Source organism: Erpetoichthys calabaricus, chromosome 16 (assembly GCF_900747795.2).
Source record: "Erpetoichthys calabaricus chromosome 16, fErpCal1.3, whole genome shotgun sequence".
NCBI classification, from domain to species: Eukaryota; Metazoa; Chordata; class Cladistia; order Polypteriformes; family Polypteridae; genus Erpetoichthys; species Erpetoichthys calabaricus.
Genome location: NC_041409.2, coordinates 30,935,930 through 30,950,149, shown reverse-complemented (window position 1 = coordinate 30,950,149; position 14,220 = coordinate 30,935,930). Strand labels below are relative to the sequence as shown.

Sequence of the window (14,220 nt, the reverse complement as noted above, 5' to 3'; positions counted from 1 at the left end):
TATCCTGTAGCAAAGCCCTAACTTTTTTTGTGAAAGCCCGTTTCAGTCAATAAGTCTTATGTGTGTATATATATGTAGATATGTGTATATGTAGATATGTATATATATGTATATGTATATAAATGTTTGTGTGTGTGTGTGTATATTATATATATATAATATATATATATATATATAAGACAGCAACACTTATAACAATGACAGCACAATTACATTGACAATCATGTTACGTTATTTTTAAAATGTTTCCTTTTTTTTCATAACCTCTTTAACACACTACTTCTCCGCTGCGAAGCGCGGGTATTTTGCTAGTCTATACTAATAAAAGGCAAAGCCCTCACTGACTGACTCACTCATCACTAATTCTCCAACTTCCCGTGTAGGTAGAAGGCTGAAATTTGGCAGGCTCATTCCTTACAGCTTACTTACAAAAGTTAGGCAGGTTTCATTTTGAAATTCTACATGTAATGGTCATAACTGGAACCTGTTTTTTGTCCATATACTCTAATGGAGGAGGCGGAGTCACGTAACGCGTCATCACGCCTCCTACGTAATCACGTGAACTAAAAACAAGGAGATTTACAGCACGAGTCAAACGCGGGAACGAAGGTAAATGACATTAATTTTTGAGTGTCTTTTAATACTGTGTAAGAATACATATTAACACATGTGCAATTAAACGTGTGCATTTACGGGGTGATTTCTCAGGCTTAAAAGCTCGCCTTTTATTAAAAAGATAAATGCAAACTGTTTTCATTCTGAAGGGCACAAACCACGTTGGATTTCAGCCGTTAAACAAGCAAAAGTGTCGGTACACCAGATAAATAAGCGCAACATATTATCAGTTGTATTGTATGCTTACAATACATATAGAAATGTGTTAATCGTTAACTAATATTATGGGATGGTGTTTTTCGACTTGCGCCTTGATTTAAACGATTGCATGTCTTGGTGGGTTTGCGTAGCTTATTGTCAATATCTTTACACCTCTTTTTAAGACTTAATTTAAAAAGGTTTTCTTTTCTTGTTAATTAAAATTTAAAAGCAATACTTCACCGCTGCGAAGCCCCTCTAGCGCTGACGTCCGAGGTTCGATTACCGTAAGCGAGTGCAGCGAGTGTGTACGCCTGATTAGCCAAGAATAAGGGGGAAACACGTGTCGCGTACTCTTTGCATTATTTGACAGTAAACTATTTTCAACCACTCTATGATCTGCTTCTCACAACTGAAGGCACCATGGCTGATGTTACCTGACTTGCTGGCCAACCATAAGCGTTACCTAGTAGGTAACCACCCACTCACTTCACTCCCTTACGGGAATCGAACCTCGGACGTAGGTAACGCTTATGGTATATGTGTGTGTGTATATATATATATATATATATATATATATATATATATATATATATATAAAATATGTGCATATGTATATATATGTAGATATATGTTTACATAACCTCTTTAACACACTATTTCTCCGCTGCGAAGCACGGGTATTTTGCTAGTGTGGTAAATAAAAGAGAAGAACACAGAAAAAGGTTTGGGGTATCCACCCCGTGTACTTGAAGATTTTGCTGGAAAAAGAGAGCAAAAAATCATCAATTGGTCATTAGAGTTGAGTCTAAAACAGAAGTGATTCGTGGCTAACAAAATGGAGTTTTTAAAGTCGATGGAACTGGAAGTGACATCATGAGGCCAGAAACAGAAGTGACAAAATCAGGCCAAGAAAAGGAAATGATGTGTATAGGCCCAGGCAGAATTTCCCTCCGGTGGTCTGCAGGAGAAAGAGAGAAAGGGTTAGTGCACACTGCCACCTCCTGGTCTGATGTGGGATTACCATCATTTGAATCATTTAGCTGCCTCCCATGCACACGTGTGTGACAATGTCAAAGAAACATACATGTTATCTTTAATTGCCTTTTTTTTTTTTTTTTTTTTTGCAGACCAAGTAAGAAATCTACATTGACTTAGCGTTTCTCAGAATAGTCTGACCTGAATCTCTCGTTTATGCACTGAACTGGAAATGAGAAATGTCACAACTGGTAGCTCCGAATGGTCTGATAGCATGTAAACACAGCACAACTACATGCTTCCCTTAAGGTATGTGGTAACACTGATAGAATGACATTTTTGATCTGATATTTCTAATTCTAATTTCAAGAAAACAACTTGTAACTAAAAATGGACAGGTTTGTCCCCAGTTGTTCTTGAAATTAATATAAGTTTTCACTCACCATAAAGTCCCAAAATTTTGACGTAACAAACACTAAATCAGATACATGGATACTAAAAGTCTACTTATTCTTATTGAAATTAAATTTTTTTAACTTTACTTTTAACTTTAATAGAAATGGTACTTTAACTATTTTTATTGCCTTTTTAACAAAAGATTTAAAACATACAGCTACTTATTCCAATGAAAATATATGGTTCCATAAGCAGTATTAATAAAAATGTTATTCTTATTCCAACAAAAATTATGATTAAATAAAAGTAATTATAGAGTTTGTCAGTTTTATAATTAATTAGTGTGTGATTTTAATATTGACAGAAAAATGCCTTGATTCTTATTCTTTGTTCACCAAAATTGTACAAATAAAATATATTTGGCAAAACATTACGCTTAACACAAGAAGTAAACATCCACCTGGTAAAATAATGAAAATCTCTTAGAATCTACATCTATTCAGAAAATAATGGAATGTGAAGAATTTGAATAATATTACATCAAAAAATGAACAATTATCGACTACAAAGAAATATTTAAAATGTGTGAGTAAATGCAATTCTGACCAACATTATCATAACACAGTATACATAAAGCTTTATAGAAATTAAAATTTTCTCATTGATAAGAAATATACTCTAGCAACCAAAAATATTTGTATTCATTGAAATATTGCCTTGCATATATCTGAAAAGAAATCAATAAAGTAAATCAAAAGTATTGGTTTATAGGGTCATTATTGTAACATGTAGAAGGTACAGTGAAATTCTTAAAAGCATTTATTCCAGAACATGTAACACTGCAAGAAAATACATAGCACTTTATAAATTTATTTAACTACCAATGAAAATCTTGCAAAAAATGTATCTTTTCAAAGTAACTTTTAAAAATTGTACCATTATACTGTATAACTCAATATGAGTTTTGAAAATCATTTACAGAGCTGTATCTTAAACTTTCATGAGCTCTTTGCAGTTCTTTTCATACCTAGTTGGCATTAGTGTGATGAATCCCAGTTTATATCTTTCTAGAATATTTGTATTTTTTCCCTCAAGCCTTACTTATGGCTTAATTTTTTTTTTTTTTTTTACATTGAGATGCTATCACCATTTTGCATTTCTATTTTGTTTAAAGCAGATACCATTTTGTGTAGTTGGTTGTGGTCACAGCTATCTTGTTTAGTGTTGTTTGGTGATAACTGGTCATTAAACACATTGATCCATTTTTATGTTGGATGCATTTTCCCTGTATAAGGTGGTGGCACCCAGCATACAGTCCCCTAATTTTAACCTAACACAAACAAATCCTACTTTATTTTCTTGCTCCTTGCTATAATGGAAAAAATTAAGTTATAAATAGGACTTTTGGCTCATTAATTTTGACTTTGCTTCTGGTTTGCACATTGGCTTTGATGTTTTGTTTTGTTTTGTTTTGTATGACTCTGGTTTCTAAACACTTGCCTGCTTTTTAACTACGTTTCTGCATTTCTCTTTAACACTTTAATCTACAATATCTTCTGTTTTTTCCAGTGTATGATAACACAAAAAGGTAAGCAGAACCTAACAACTACATAATAATACAAAATGTTTTCTTCCTTTTGGCCTACACATTTGATTTTATCGATTTTATAATTTATTGTTTATTTTTTTTCATACAGTTTTTGGTCAGTTAATTGATGGATTTACCTCTCTGAACTGCTTTCCTTATACATTAAGTAGTACTATATATTTTTTGATTTGTGGTGTGAGATGTATATATGAGTATTTACTTCAGTATTTATATTATATATTTATATATAATATAAATATATTGAAGCCCTTAGTAAGTTAGTAAGAAGGGTTAGAAAAAAATCACTGCTTGAATTGTCATCTTACACTGGAAAAAATGAGAAACATTTACAATAATTTCAAACAAAACATTATCTGCAGAGCCAGAAATAATGCAAATGTATTTATCCAATTGGGAGATTGTCTTTTTGGAGTAGAAAGCATAAAACCTCCAGTGAGAGATACATGACAAAAACAAAGGAAAATAAACATTCATAAAACACACGTATAATCTAAAAGAAAAGCAGAACTATAAGAACAGAAGAATTTTGACAAACAAGAGGTGACCATTTAGTCCCTCAAGCTTTTTCATTTGCTAATAGCTAATCTTTTCCAATATCTCATCCAGGTTCTTCTTAAAGGTTGTCCAGTTATTTGCTTCAACCACATGTCTTGGTAGTTTTTTCCAGATTCCTACATAATGAATTTTTTGGCTGTTTTTTGGAATTTTTTGGCTTCCGTTTTAAATGCACTTCCCCTTAATTTCGACTAGTGTCCATGAGTATGTGATTCACCATTTAGTGGAAAGAATTCTGCTAAATCTACTTTGTCAGTGCCTTTGAGATGTTTGAAAACCTAGATTAGGTCTTCATTGCTTGAGACTAAGCAGGTTTTGTTCTCTGATTCTGTCAGGGTACATCATGTACTTAAGTCCTGGGAAGCAATTGGTTGCTCTCATCTGCGCAGCTTCAAGTGCTGGTATGTCTTTCTTCTAGCATGGTGACCAGAATTGCACACAGTACTCCAGATGGGGTCTCACCAGTGCATTATGTAGTCAGAGAATAACGTCTCTTCATTTATATTCAGCAGCCACCAGTGCATTATGTAGTCAGAGAATAACGTCTCTTCATTTATATTCAGCAGCTTTTACAATGTAACCTAACACTTTATTTTCCTTTAATCGCTTTTGCACATTGCTTAGATGATGAAAATGTTGCATCAGCATAAACCCCAAGTACTTTTTGGAAGTTGATTCTTTTAGTACAGTCTCTCCCCTTTTGTATATCTAATTGATGTTCCTTTTGTCCAAGTGTAGCACTTTGCACTTTTCTACATTAAACTGCATTTACCAAGTGTTTACCCAGTTCTGAAGCTTATCCAAGTCTTTCTGAATTGTTTTTGCTGTCTCCTTAAACTCTGCTATTGCTGCAATTTTAGTATTTTCAGCAAACGTTAGAAGTTTGTTAACTATACTGAAATCTGTCATTAATGCAAATCAAAAAAAAATAACGTACACACCCCTGAGGGACTCCACTGACGACCCCACTCCACATAAAGCCTTCTACTCTTATCTGTACTCTTTGTCTGCTGCCAGTTCACCAACTTGAGAACCAATTTTGTAGTTTACCTGTGATGCCTACAGCTTTTAGTTTTACAATTAATCTTTGGTATAGAGCCGAGTAACAGGATTTTTGTAAAGCCTAAGTAACTTAGCTTGTATGCTTTGCTTTTGTCAACTATTTCAGCCTGTTCAAAAAATGTAAAAGAATGGTTCGACGTGATCTGCGTCTCCTAAACCCGTGCTGGCTGTCATTTAGTGTGTTATTTTAATATGGGCACTTATAGGTGCATATACAGTAGGTCTTGTGTTTATAACTAAGGGGGAAGTGATTGAGGAATTGATAATAGTTGAGTCACAACTGGGAATAATGACAGAGGAATAAAGAATGGTGTACATCAATCTGTGGTGTTTATATAATAACAGAGGAGCCGCCATTGTTAAGGGAGCTCATAATGTAATCATGTTACAGCTTGGAGGATGGCTTCATTAGACTTCAAGCACTTATAGATTTTTAGACCTCACTGAAGACTAATGGTTTATTATACAGTATATATTATACACACATATTCACACTCGGAGGCACCTTGCAAAGGTAGAACTGGGCAATATCCCCTTTTGCACACAGAACAGCCTGATTTATTCAAGGCATAAATTCAGCAAGATTCAAGAAATATTTCTTAGGGATTTTCGTCCATGCTAACATATAGCTACTACAGATTTTTGTCCTAATATTCATGCTTTAAACTTATGTTCTACTTCATCCCAGACATGCCGTATTGAGAAGAGATCTGGGGACTGTACAAGCCATTGGAAAATAGAGTCATTGGGGAAAAAAAATAAAGTCACTGCTATATTGAAGGAACCAGTTTGAAGTGATGCATTCTCTTGTTTTATGGAAGAACCCATTAGAAAAAAGGATACATTGTGGCTGCAAATATATGTTCATGGTCAACAGTGCTTAGGCACATTGTGCCATTCAAAAGAAGCAGAAATGGTAATAAGAGGCCAAAAAAACATTCCCCACACCATTTACACTACCACATCTAGCTTCTAATGTTGACACAAGGCTGGATGTATCCTTGGATATTCACTGTTGGAGACAAATTCTGATCCTACCATCTGCACAACACAGCAGAAATCAATAGTCTATGACAGTACGGGTCGGCTCCTGTTTTGGAATCCTCTTGAACCAAACACCATTGATAACATAACCAGATAAGCTGGCTGATGAGGACACAACATGAAGCAAGGGGTAGGTGCATAAAGTGCAAAAGTACTTTAATAAAAACAAGTCAAAACAGTGTTCAAGAGTGCAGTGCAAATCTGGAATGAATAATCCATAAAAAAGAACAGTGTCTATGTGGAGGTTTAAATCAGTGAAATAATCAATTAAAACAAGGTTAAATCATGGCAGGAAACTATCCTTCAGAACTTGAGCTCTGGTGCACTTCTTAATGTTGATGTCTCCTTAGCTTAACTGTACTGGGTCTTTGCAGCCAAGGAGGTGACTAATGTGCAGTACAGCCAAAATTCCATGCTGCTTCTAAGATCAGGCCCCTGTAGCCCTTTCTGCCTCACCGCAGGGTACCACACCAAGCCTCCCACTGTCAGGCTCGTGTTCCTATTGAAAGAAAGAAACATCCTCTAACAGGACAAATCAGTTATCAGGCAGGAGAAAAGCTGTTCATTGTATCTTTTAATTACTCCTCTGCAAAATCCCTTAGAGGGAGCATTATGCAAAAGCAGTCCATTACAGCCTGGTCAGAATGATCAGAAAAACAAAGAATAGAGGTTCATTGTATTAAGTGTTGAATTTACATACAGTGTCAATCAATGCATACTCTGGTTTGTTCATTGGTTTACCCCCAAATGATTTATATAAAATAAGTCTGTTATATTCTGCTGCTTCTTATACCTTTTGTGACGAGCTACCACCCTTGAAATTTCTGTGCATATAACAACTGTCTATTCTCATTTATAGGACACTAGCAAAATACCCGCTCTTCGCAGCGGTGAAGTACTGCTTTAAAATTTTAAATAATAAACTGAGGGAAAATGTACCAATAATTATTTGTTAAGGATCTCTTTGTATACCACATTGTCAGTTCGGCCCTCTGGTTGTAATATAACCAAGCTGTGCGCTGAGCTTACTCTTGAGCATGCAACGTATAGTTGGCCATGTGAAAAGCAATCTTGCCTCAAATCAATGCCAACCTTTTGTAGGGTCTGTCCCTGAGACTTATTAATTGTCATTGCGAAGCAGAGCCTTACTGGAAATTGGAGGAGTTTGAATTGAAATGGGAGATCAGAGGGTATAACGGGGATGCGAGGAATAAAAACTCTCTCCCCTGAGCCACCGCCAGTAAAAATAGTTCCCTCAGTCTGGTTAAATGGAAAAGAAAGAAAAGAGAAAGTGTACATTTCTAATATGCTTAATTTCACAATGCTTGTGGGTATACAATATTTTTTGTTGTTCCATTGTCTGTGCAGAATGTTAGACTGAATAATATTGTTAAGTTCGTAGACGTCTTTGGTTTTTGGCCGCAAGAATAGCTCGTTCACTCAGCCAATCGTGATTCTTATAATTGGTTTGAATATTGGGAAATACTTTTTCAACCTATTCTTCTTTTGACGTCACTAAATTGCAGAAGTTATGAGGCAGTGAAATTCGTCCTGAGGTCAGATCAACCGGCACCTTTCCGTTCCCAATTTCCAGATTTCTCCAACCCCGTTATTGACAGTTTGCATTATTTGATTGTAAATGCCTTTTTGCTGAAGCGTTAACTTAGGAATATTTGATTGCACATACGACAAAAGATCACCGATGTTGTAATTTTGTTCACAACGCAATTCTACATCGAACGAAGCAGCAGCAGATCGATTCGGTGATGGCATTCAAAATTGATTGAGAACTTTGTTCACGATTTCTAAGCACAAATCTTCAATCATTAACAACGCTTAGTTGTAGATGTCTGCTGTGACATCCATGTTTATATTTGAATTTTACTTGCGTATTCGACGGAAAATATCTTCAGCCATGTGCGATTTATATTTCTCCCATAACTGTGTTGGAGATGAAGGAGAGCAGGCGGTCAATATGATTGCAAACAATGCACGAATTTGATTTGGATGTGACGTGTTGCACGCATCATTAATGTATACATCCCAGTATCGGCCATTCTCCAATAAATTCAGAGCTTGACATGTACTTCGGAAAGTGGCATGTGTAACGCCGTTGACAATTCTCAATTGCTGGAAAGACGTTGGACCGGGCACATTTACCAACAGCATGTGAACAAAGAAGCATTCATCTTGAATGGGATTCACGGTGTACAGTCTGCCTATCGTAGTTTCTTTGAATATGCCAGGTTGTCCGTTGACTCGCTCTCCTCATTTGCGTTGTTCAAATTATTTTCTACTCGCATTCCATGTGTAATATGTAGGCACTTCCGAATACAGCAGTGTTTTCACAAACGTGTCATTTTGACATAACGTAAAGAAAGCAGTTAACGTTGTAGCTGGTGGATTCAGGGCTATTTGTTGCACATTTGCAGCTGTGAAATAAACGTGTTGTACATTTTCTAGATGTACTGCTAAGTGAACAACATCTGGACTTCGTTCATGTATGGGAAATGAAAGAATTCGCCATACAGCTTCATTGCTGCTTATGTATCTTCCAGCCTAATACTGTGCGATTTCATCGATATGTATGACCGCATTCCTATCATTTCTTTCTGGTTGCACACCAAAAACTGCCATGTCCCTGCCTTTATTCACGTACTTACAAATGTTTTTGATAGAAACATTGAAATAGAATTGTAAAATATTTAGTATGGCGTGTGTTGCCTTTACGTCCAACAGATGGCGCTGTGTTTTTTTTAAAAAAAAAAGCATGTTTTTACCTGTCACAGGTGTGACATCTATATAATATGTATATAAAAACACGCGCGTATTCGAATGCAACATTGTGTCAAAATTTCAAAGCAATCGGTGAAGAACTTTCGGAGATTTAAGGTTTTGAACAAACGAATATCATGATGGATTTTACTATTTTGTGTAGGGCAGGGTCAGTCTGTGGATCAGGAATTTCCGCACGGATGACTTGATCGATGAGAGCTGGTTTAATCCTATCCTTTAGCCACAGTAGAATATGTGCATGGGGAATACCTCGCTTTTGCCACTCTATGGTGTACATGTAGCAATTTGTACAGCCGAAAATGTTACTCTTCGTGAGCAAGTCTATCATTTTGCGAATCTTGAGATGAAATACACGACTGATAAGGTCGTGGTGATCGTGAGGTTTTTGACGTGGAAGGAGAATTTCAGTGATGTCAGGGCGACCATAATGATGTACGTATGTCATTGCGTCTTGTGTACGCTCGTGCATATAGCGAGGTCCTCCAGTGAAGGAAGATGGTAATATCACAGCTTGACCAAGTTCTATTAAATCAGTGTCGTTTTTGTCAATAGCATCTTTTAAGTGAACGTAATTAGGTCAGGAAGCTTACATAAAAGAGTGACAGAGACTTTACCACCGTTACAGCACAAACCAGGAGACTCACATTTCCACTTCTGAGCTTGACAATAGTCACAGTGAACATCCATGGATCCAATGTGTACTGTTTTGTCAGACTCATAATATATGTTTGGGTCGTACGGAAATCCACAATTGGCTTTTTTGAGCCAAACCTGTTGTTTTCGTATGAGCCGCTTTTCATTATTGGGATCGTATCTAGAGGCAGAAGCTCTATTAACTTGTGTATTTAGCGACAGCATCCCTATGAAGTTGTGGATTCGCTTGCGAGTATTTAGTGACAGCGTCTCTATGAACTTGTGGATGTGCTTGCGAGTATTTAGCCACAGCGTCCCTATTTAACTTGTGGATGTACTTGCGAGTATTTAGCCACAGCGTCCCTATGAACTTGTGGATTTGCTTATGAATATAGCGACAGCGTCCCTATTAACTTGTGGATGTGCTTGCGAGTATTCAGCCACAGCATCCCTATGAACTTGTGGATTTGCTTATGAATATGCTAAGCACAGTCCTTCACCCGCGAATATTTACCTTATATGGGCAGGCACTCAATCACGTGGGAGGCGTGATGATGCAAGACGCAACCGCCTCACACGGCGACCGAGCTGCCCACTACGGCCGTATATAGTATACGAAAGTAGGTTCCAGTTATGACCGTTATGCTTTGAATTGCGAAATGAAACCTGTCTATCTTTTGTAAGTAAGCTGTAAGGAATGAGCCTGCCAAATTTCAGCCTTCCACCTACACGGGAAGTTGGAGAATTAGTGATGAGTGTGTGAGTGAGTGAGTCAGTGAGGGCTTTGCCTTTTATTAGTCTAGATCTGCCAATTTCTTAATCATCTCTTAGGCATCCTTTGGTACATTTTGTATATTACATCAACCTTCTTCTGGTACATTATTTACTTGACCATCTCAGTATTTTTTCAGTGTACATTTTGTTGTTCACTTGACCTTTATCTGGTTTCCTGGTGTGCCTGAACAGGTTTCTGACATTTATTAAGCCTTTATGCTATTTCTTTAAGGTGAATGCTATGTTACCCTAAAATTATTCTTCCACACATGGCACCACCTGCAGGATGCCTTTCTGAGCCTCTATATCCCTGCAGCCACGCTGCCTCTCTTCGGTGAGTCACTCCATCCGAGCAGTGTGTGTTGGTCTTTTAGGTTGCTCTAGATTTTTTACAAAAACTACAAGGGTGAACAACATACTGCTCCGCACACAGCCAAACTACCAATGTGCCTGTAAGTAGAGAAAGCAGCCTAGATATAAGCAACTACAATATTATAATGATTAAATAGCAAGAGGTTATTGACATAAACAGCAGTTATCTATACTAATAAAAGGCAAAGCCCTCACTGACTGACTCACTTATCACTAATTCTCCAACTTCCCGTGTAGGTGGAAGGCTGAAATTTGGCAGGCTCATTCCTTACAGCTTACTTACAAAAGTTAGGCAGGTTTCATTTCGAAATTCTACGCGTAATGGTCATAACTGGAACCTCTTTTTTGTTCATATACTGTAATAGATTGCAGCTCGATGGCCGTGGGAGGCGGAGTTGCGTATCGCGTCATCACGCCTCCCACGTAATCACTTGAACTGACTGTGAACGCAGTACGTAGAAAACAAGGAAGAGCCCCAAAGAGCGCTGAAGAAAACATTCATTACACAATTGAGAAGGCAGCGAAACAATAAGAAGCAAGCGAGTGACGCATAAATTAAGTTCATAGACCTACAAAAGGTTGCCATTGATTTCAGGCAAGATTGCTTTTCTCCTGTACAACTATACGTTGCATTCTCAACAGTAAGCTTGCACGGCTTGGTCATATTACAACCGGAGTGCTGAACTGACAACATGGTATACAAAGAAAACTATAACAATCGTAATAAACGAACAATAAAACAGCGGAGAAGCCATGGATTAAATAAAAAGGCTGCTTCCTTGGCGAAGCAAGGAAAAAGGATGGCCTTATATGGCGTTCTTTTATAAAACAGCGGAGAAGCTGTGTAAAGGCTGCTTGACAAAAAAACAGCGGAGCGCCTTATATGAGCAGGCAGTCAGCTAAAGAAGGGAATCAATAAATAACTATAATCGTAATAAACGAACAAAAAATAGCGGAGAATCTGCAGATTACATAAAGGAAATGGGTACCTGAACAGAAAATTGAGTCTCAAATAGCTACACAATAACTATAACAATCGTAATAAACGAACAATAAAACAATACAGAACCGCTAAGCAAGGAGAAAGGACGGCCTTCTATGGCGTTCGTTCATAAAACAGCGGAGAAGCTGTGTAAAGGCAGCTTCACAAAAAAACAGATCCTTAACAAATTGTTATTGGTATATTTTCCCTCAGTTTTAAAAGGTTTTCTAAAGGAGGCATGTCAGACGTCGTGGTACATTTTCTGATGCAGCTAGACGGAAACAACTTCGTGACGCTGCCGCCAAATACTCGCAGAAAAATCCACAAGTTAATAGACATGCTGTCACTAAATACTCTCAGGCAAATCCACAAGTTAATAGAGACGCTGCCGCTAAATATTCACACGCAGATCTACAAGTTATTAGAGCTTCTGTTTCTAGGTATGATCCCAATAATAAAAAGCGGCTCAAACGAAAACAACAGGTTTGGCTCAAAAAAGCCAATTGTGGATTTGCGTACAGCCAACGAAACTTTGTAACGGCACGAGACTTCAGGTCACGTGTCTGCAAAAGAACCTAATTAAGGCCACTATTTTTACTGGCAGTGGCTCAGGGGAAGAGAGTTTTTATTCCTCGCATCCCCATTATACCCTCTGATCTCCCATTTCAATTCAAGCGCCTCCAGTTTCCACTAAGGCTCTGCTTCGCAATGACAATTAAGTCTCAGGGACAAACCCTACAAAAGGTTGGCATTGATTTGAGGCAAGATTGCTTTTCACATGGCCAACTGTATGTTGCATGCTCAAGAGTAAGCTCAGCGCACATCTTGGTCATATTACAACCGGGGGGCCGAACTGACAACATGGTATACAAAGAGATCCTTAACAAATAATTATTTGTATATTTTCCCTCAGTTTAAAAATGTTTACTTTTCTTCTTAATAACAATTTTAAGGCAGTACTTCGCCGCTGCGTAGCGCGGGCATTTTGCTAGTACTGTATATGATAAGTGTTGCTTTTTATACTGACCATATAATGTCCTAAATCTGAGAAAGTTCTGGCTCTTTTGTTTGTGCGTCCAACACCCAAACAGCACACTGCAATATATTAGTCTCACTAAAATACACTTCCTTTCTACTTTTTACATGAGTAATATCTCACTATTCTGCCCAGTACTTGTGTTATTAAAGGTGCCAGTATAGGAAGCCTTATTTTTACAGATACTCTGTATATATGTTTTCATCATACATATGACCACAGTCCGCAGGTTGAAGGTGGACCTGCAAAGAAGAGTTCCATAACCTGTTTTACCTCGGTCTGTCAGAGGTTCTTTGGTTATTTCTAATACTTTATTTGATATAGCTGTCCAAATTTGATATGGAGGTTGGGAGGATGGCCTGGGGTTTAGGTGATAAAAATATTTTTTTAATTTTCCAGATAGTTTTCATTCTTTTCATTCTTAAATTGGCTAAACATTAAAATGGTGTTTTTTTAATAACATCCATATTAGACAATATACAAAATCTACAAAATGGTCTGAACAGAGACAATAGTTTTATGACCAGATATGTGACTGATTGACCAGCTGACTACATCAGTGGCTTATCTTACAGACAATGCACTTCAAAAAAACCTTACAGGACTTTCTCTACAGTAGTGATGGTTATCTTATCTCTACATTTTATTAGTTCATTGTTCTCTTCTTTCAGGGTTAATTCATCTCGGGTGTATTCATTTTACTAACATTTGAACAAAAAGGTTGTTACGGTGAAAGAAAAAAATCACTTTGCTGTCCCAATATAAGCTAGAGTATTTTTCAGTTTCTTTGTTACACCTTGCCTGATGAAGGGGCCTTAGCTGCCTCGAAAGTTTGCATTTGTAATCTATTTAGTTAGCCAATAAAAGGTGTCATTTCACCCTACTTTTTCCTGTATTAGACAATGTGTGTTATATCCTTTTTTGATTTGTACCTGACACCATAACACTTTTTATAGATTATAATTTAAAGATTTTTTTTTTTTACTGAATTAATAAGCAGTAAACAAAAATAAAGAGACAAGAGTAATGATGTATTTGATCAAGTGTATTTTGTAGAATGTAACTGCCAGTATTTACTGTTTTGTTTTAGTTTTTTTTTTCAAAATATTTTATTCTTCAAAAGTATAGTTTATAAATTTAGTTTATCGATGTTTTTTGTTCTCATTTTAA

General features: G+C 36.8%; 1 protein-coding gene across 1 annotated transcript in view; it reads left to right on the top strand.

Moving 5' to 3' along the window:
• syne3 (spectrin repeat containing, nuclear envelope family member 3) overlaps window positions 1-14,220 on the top strand; it is an 87,595-nt gene that overhangs the window by 21,336 nt on the left and 52,039 nt on the right. The window contains 1 exon segment of the mRNA XM_051920020.1: window positions 1,944-2,100. Coding sequence (XP_051775980.1) covers window positions 2,087-2,100 — 14 coding nt within the window. The 5' untranslated portion in view covers window positions 1,944-2,086.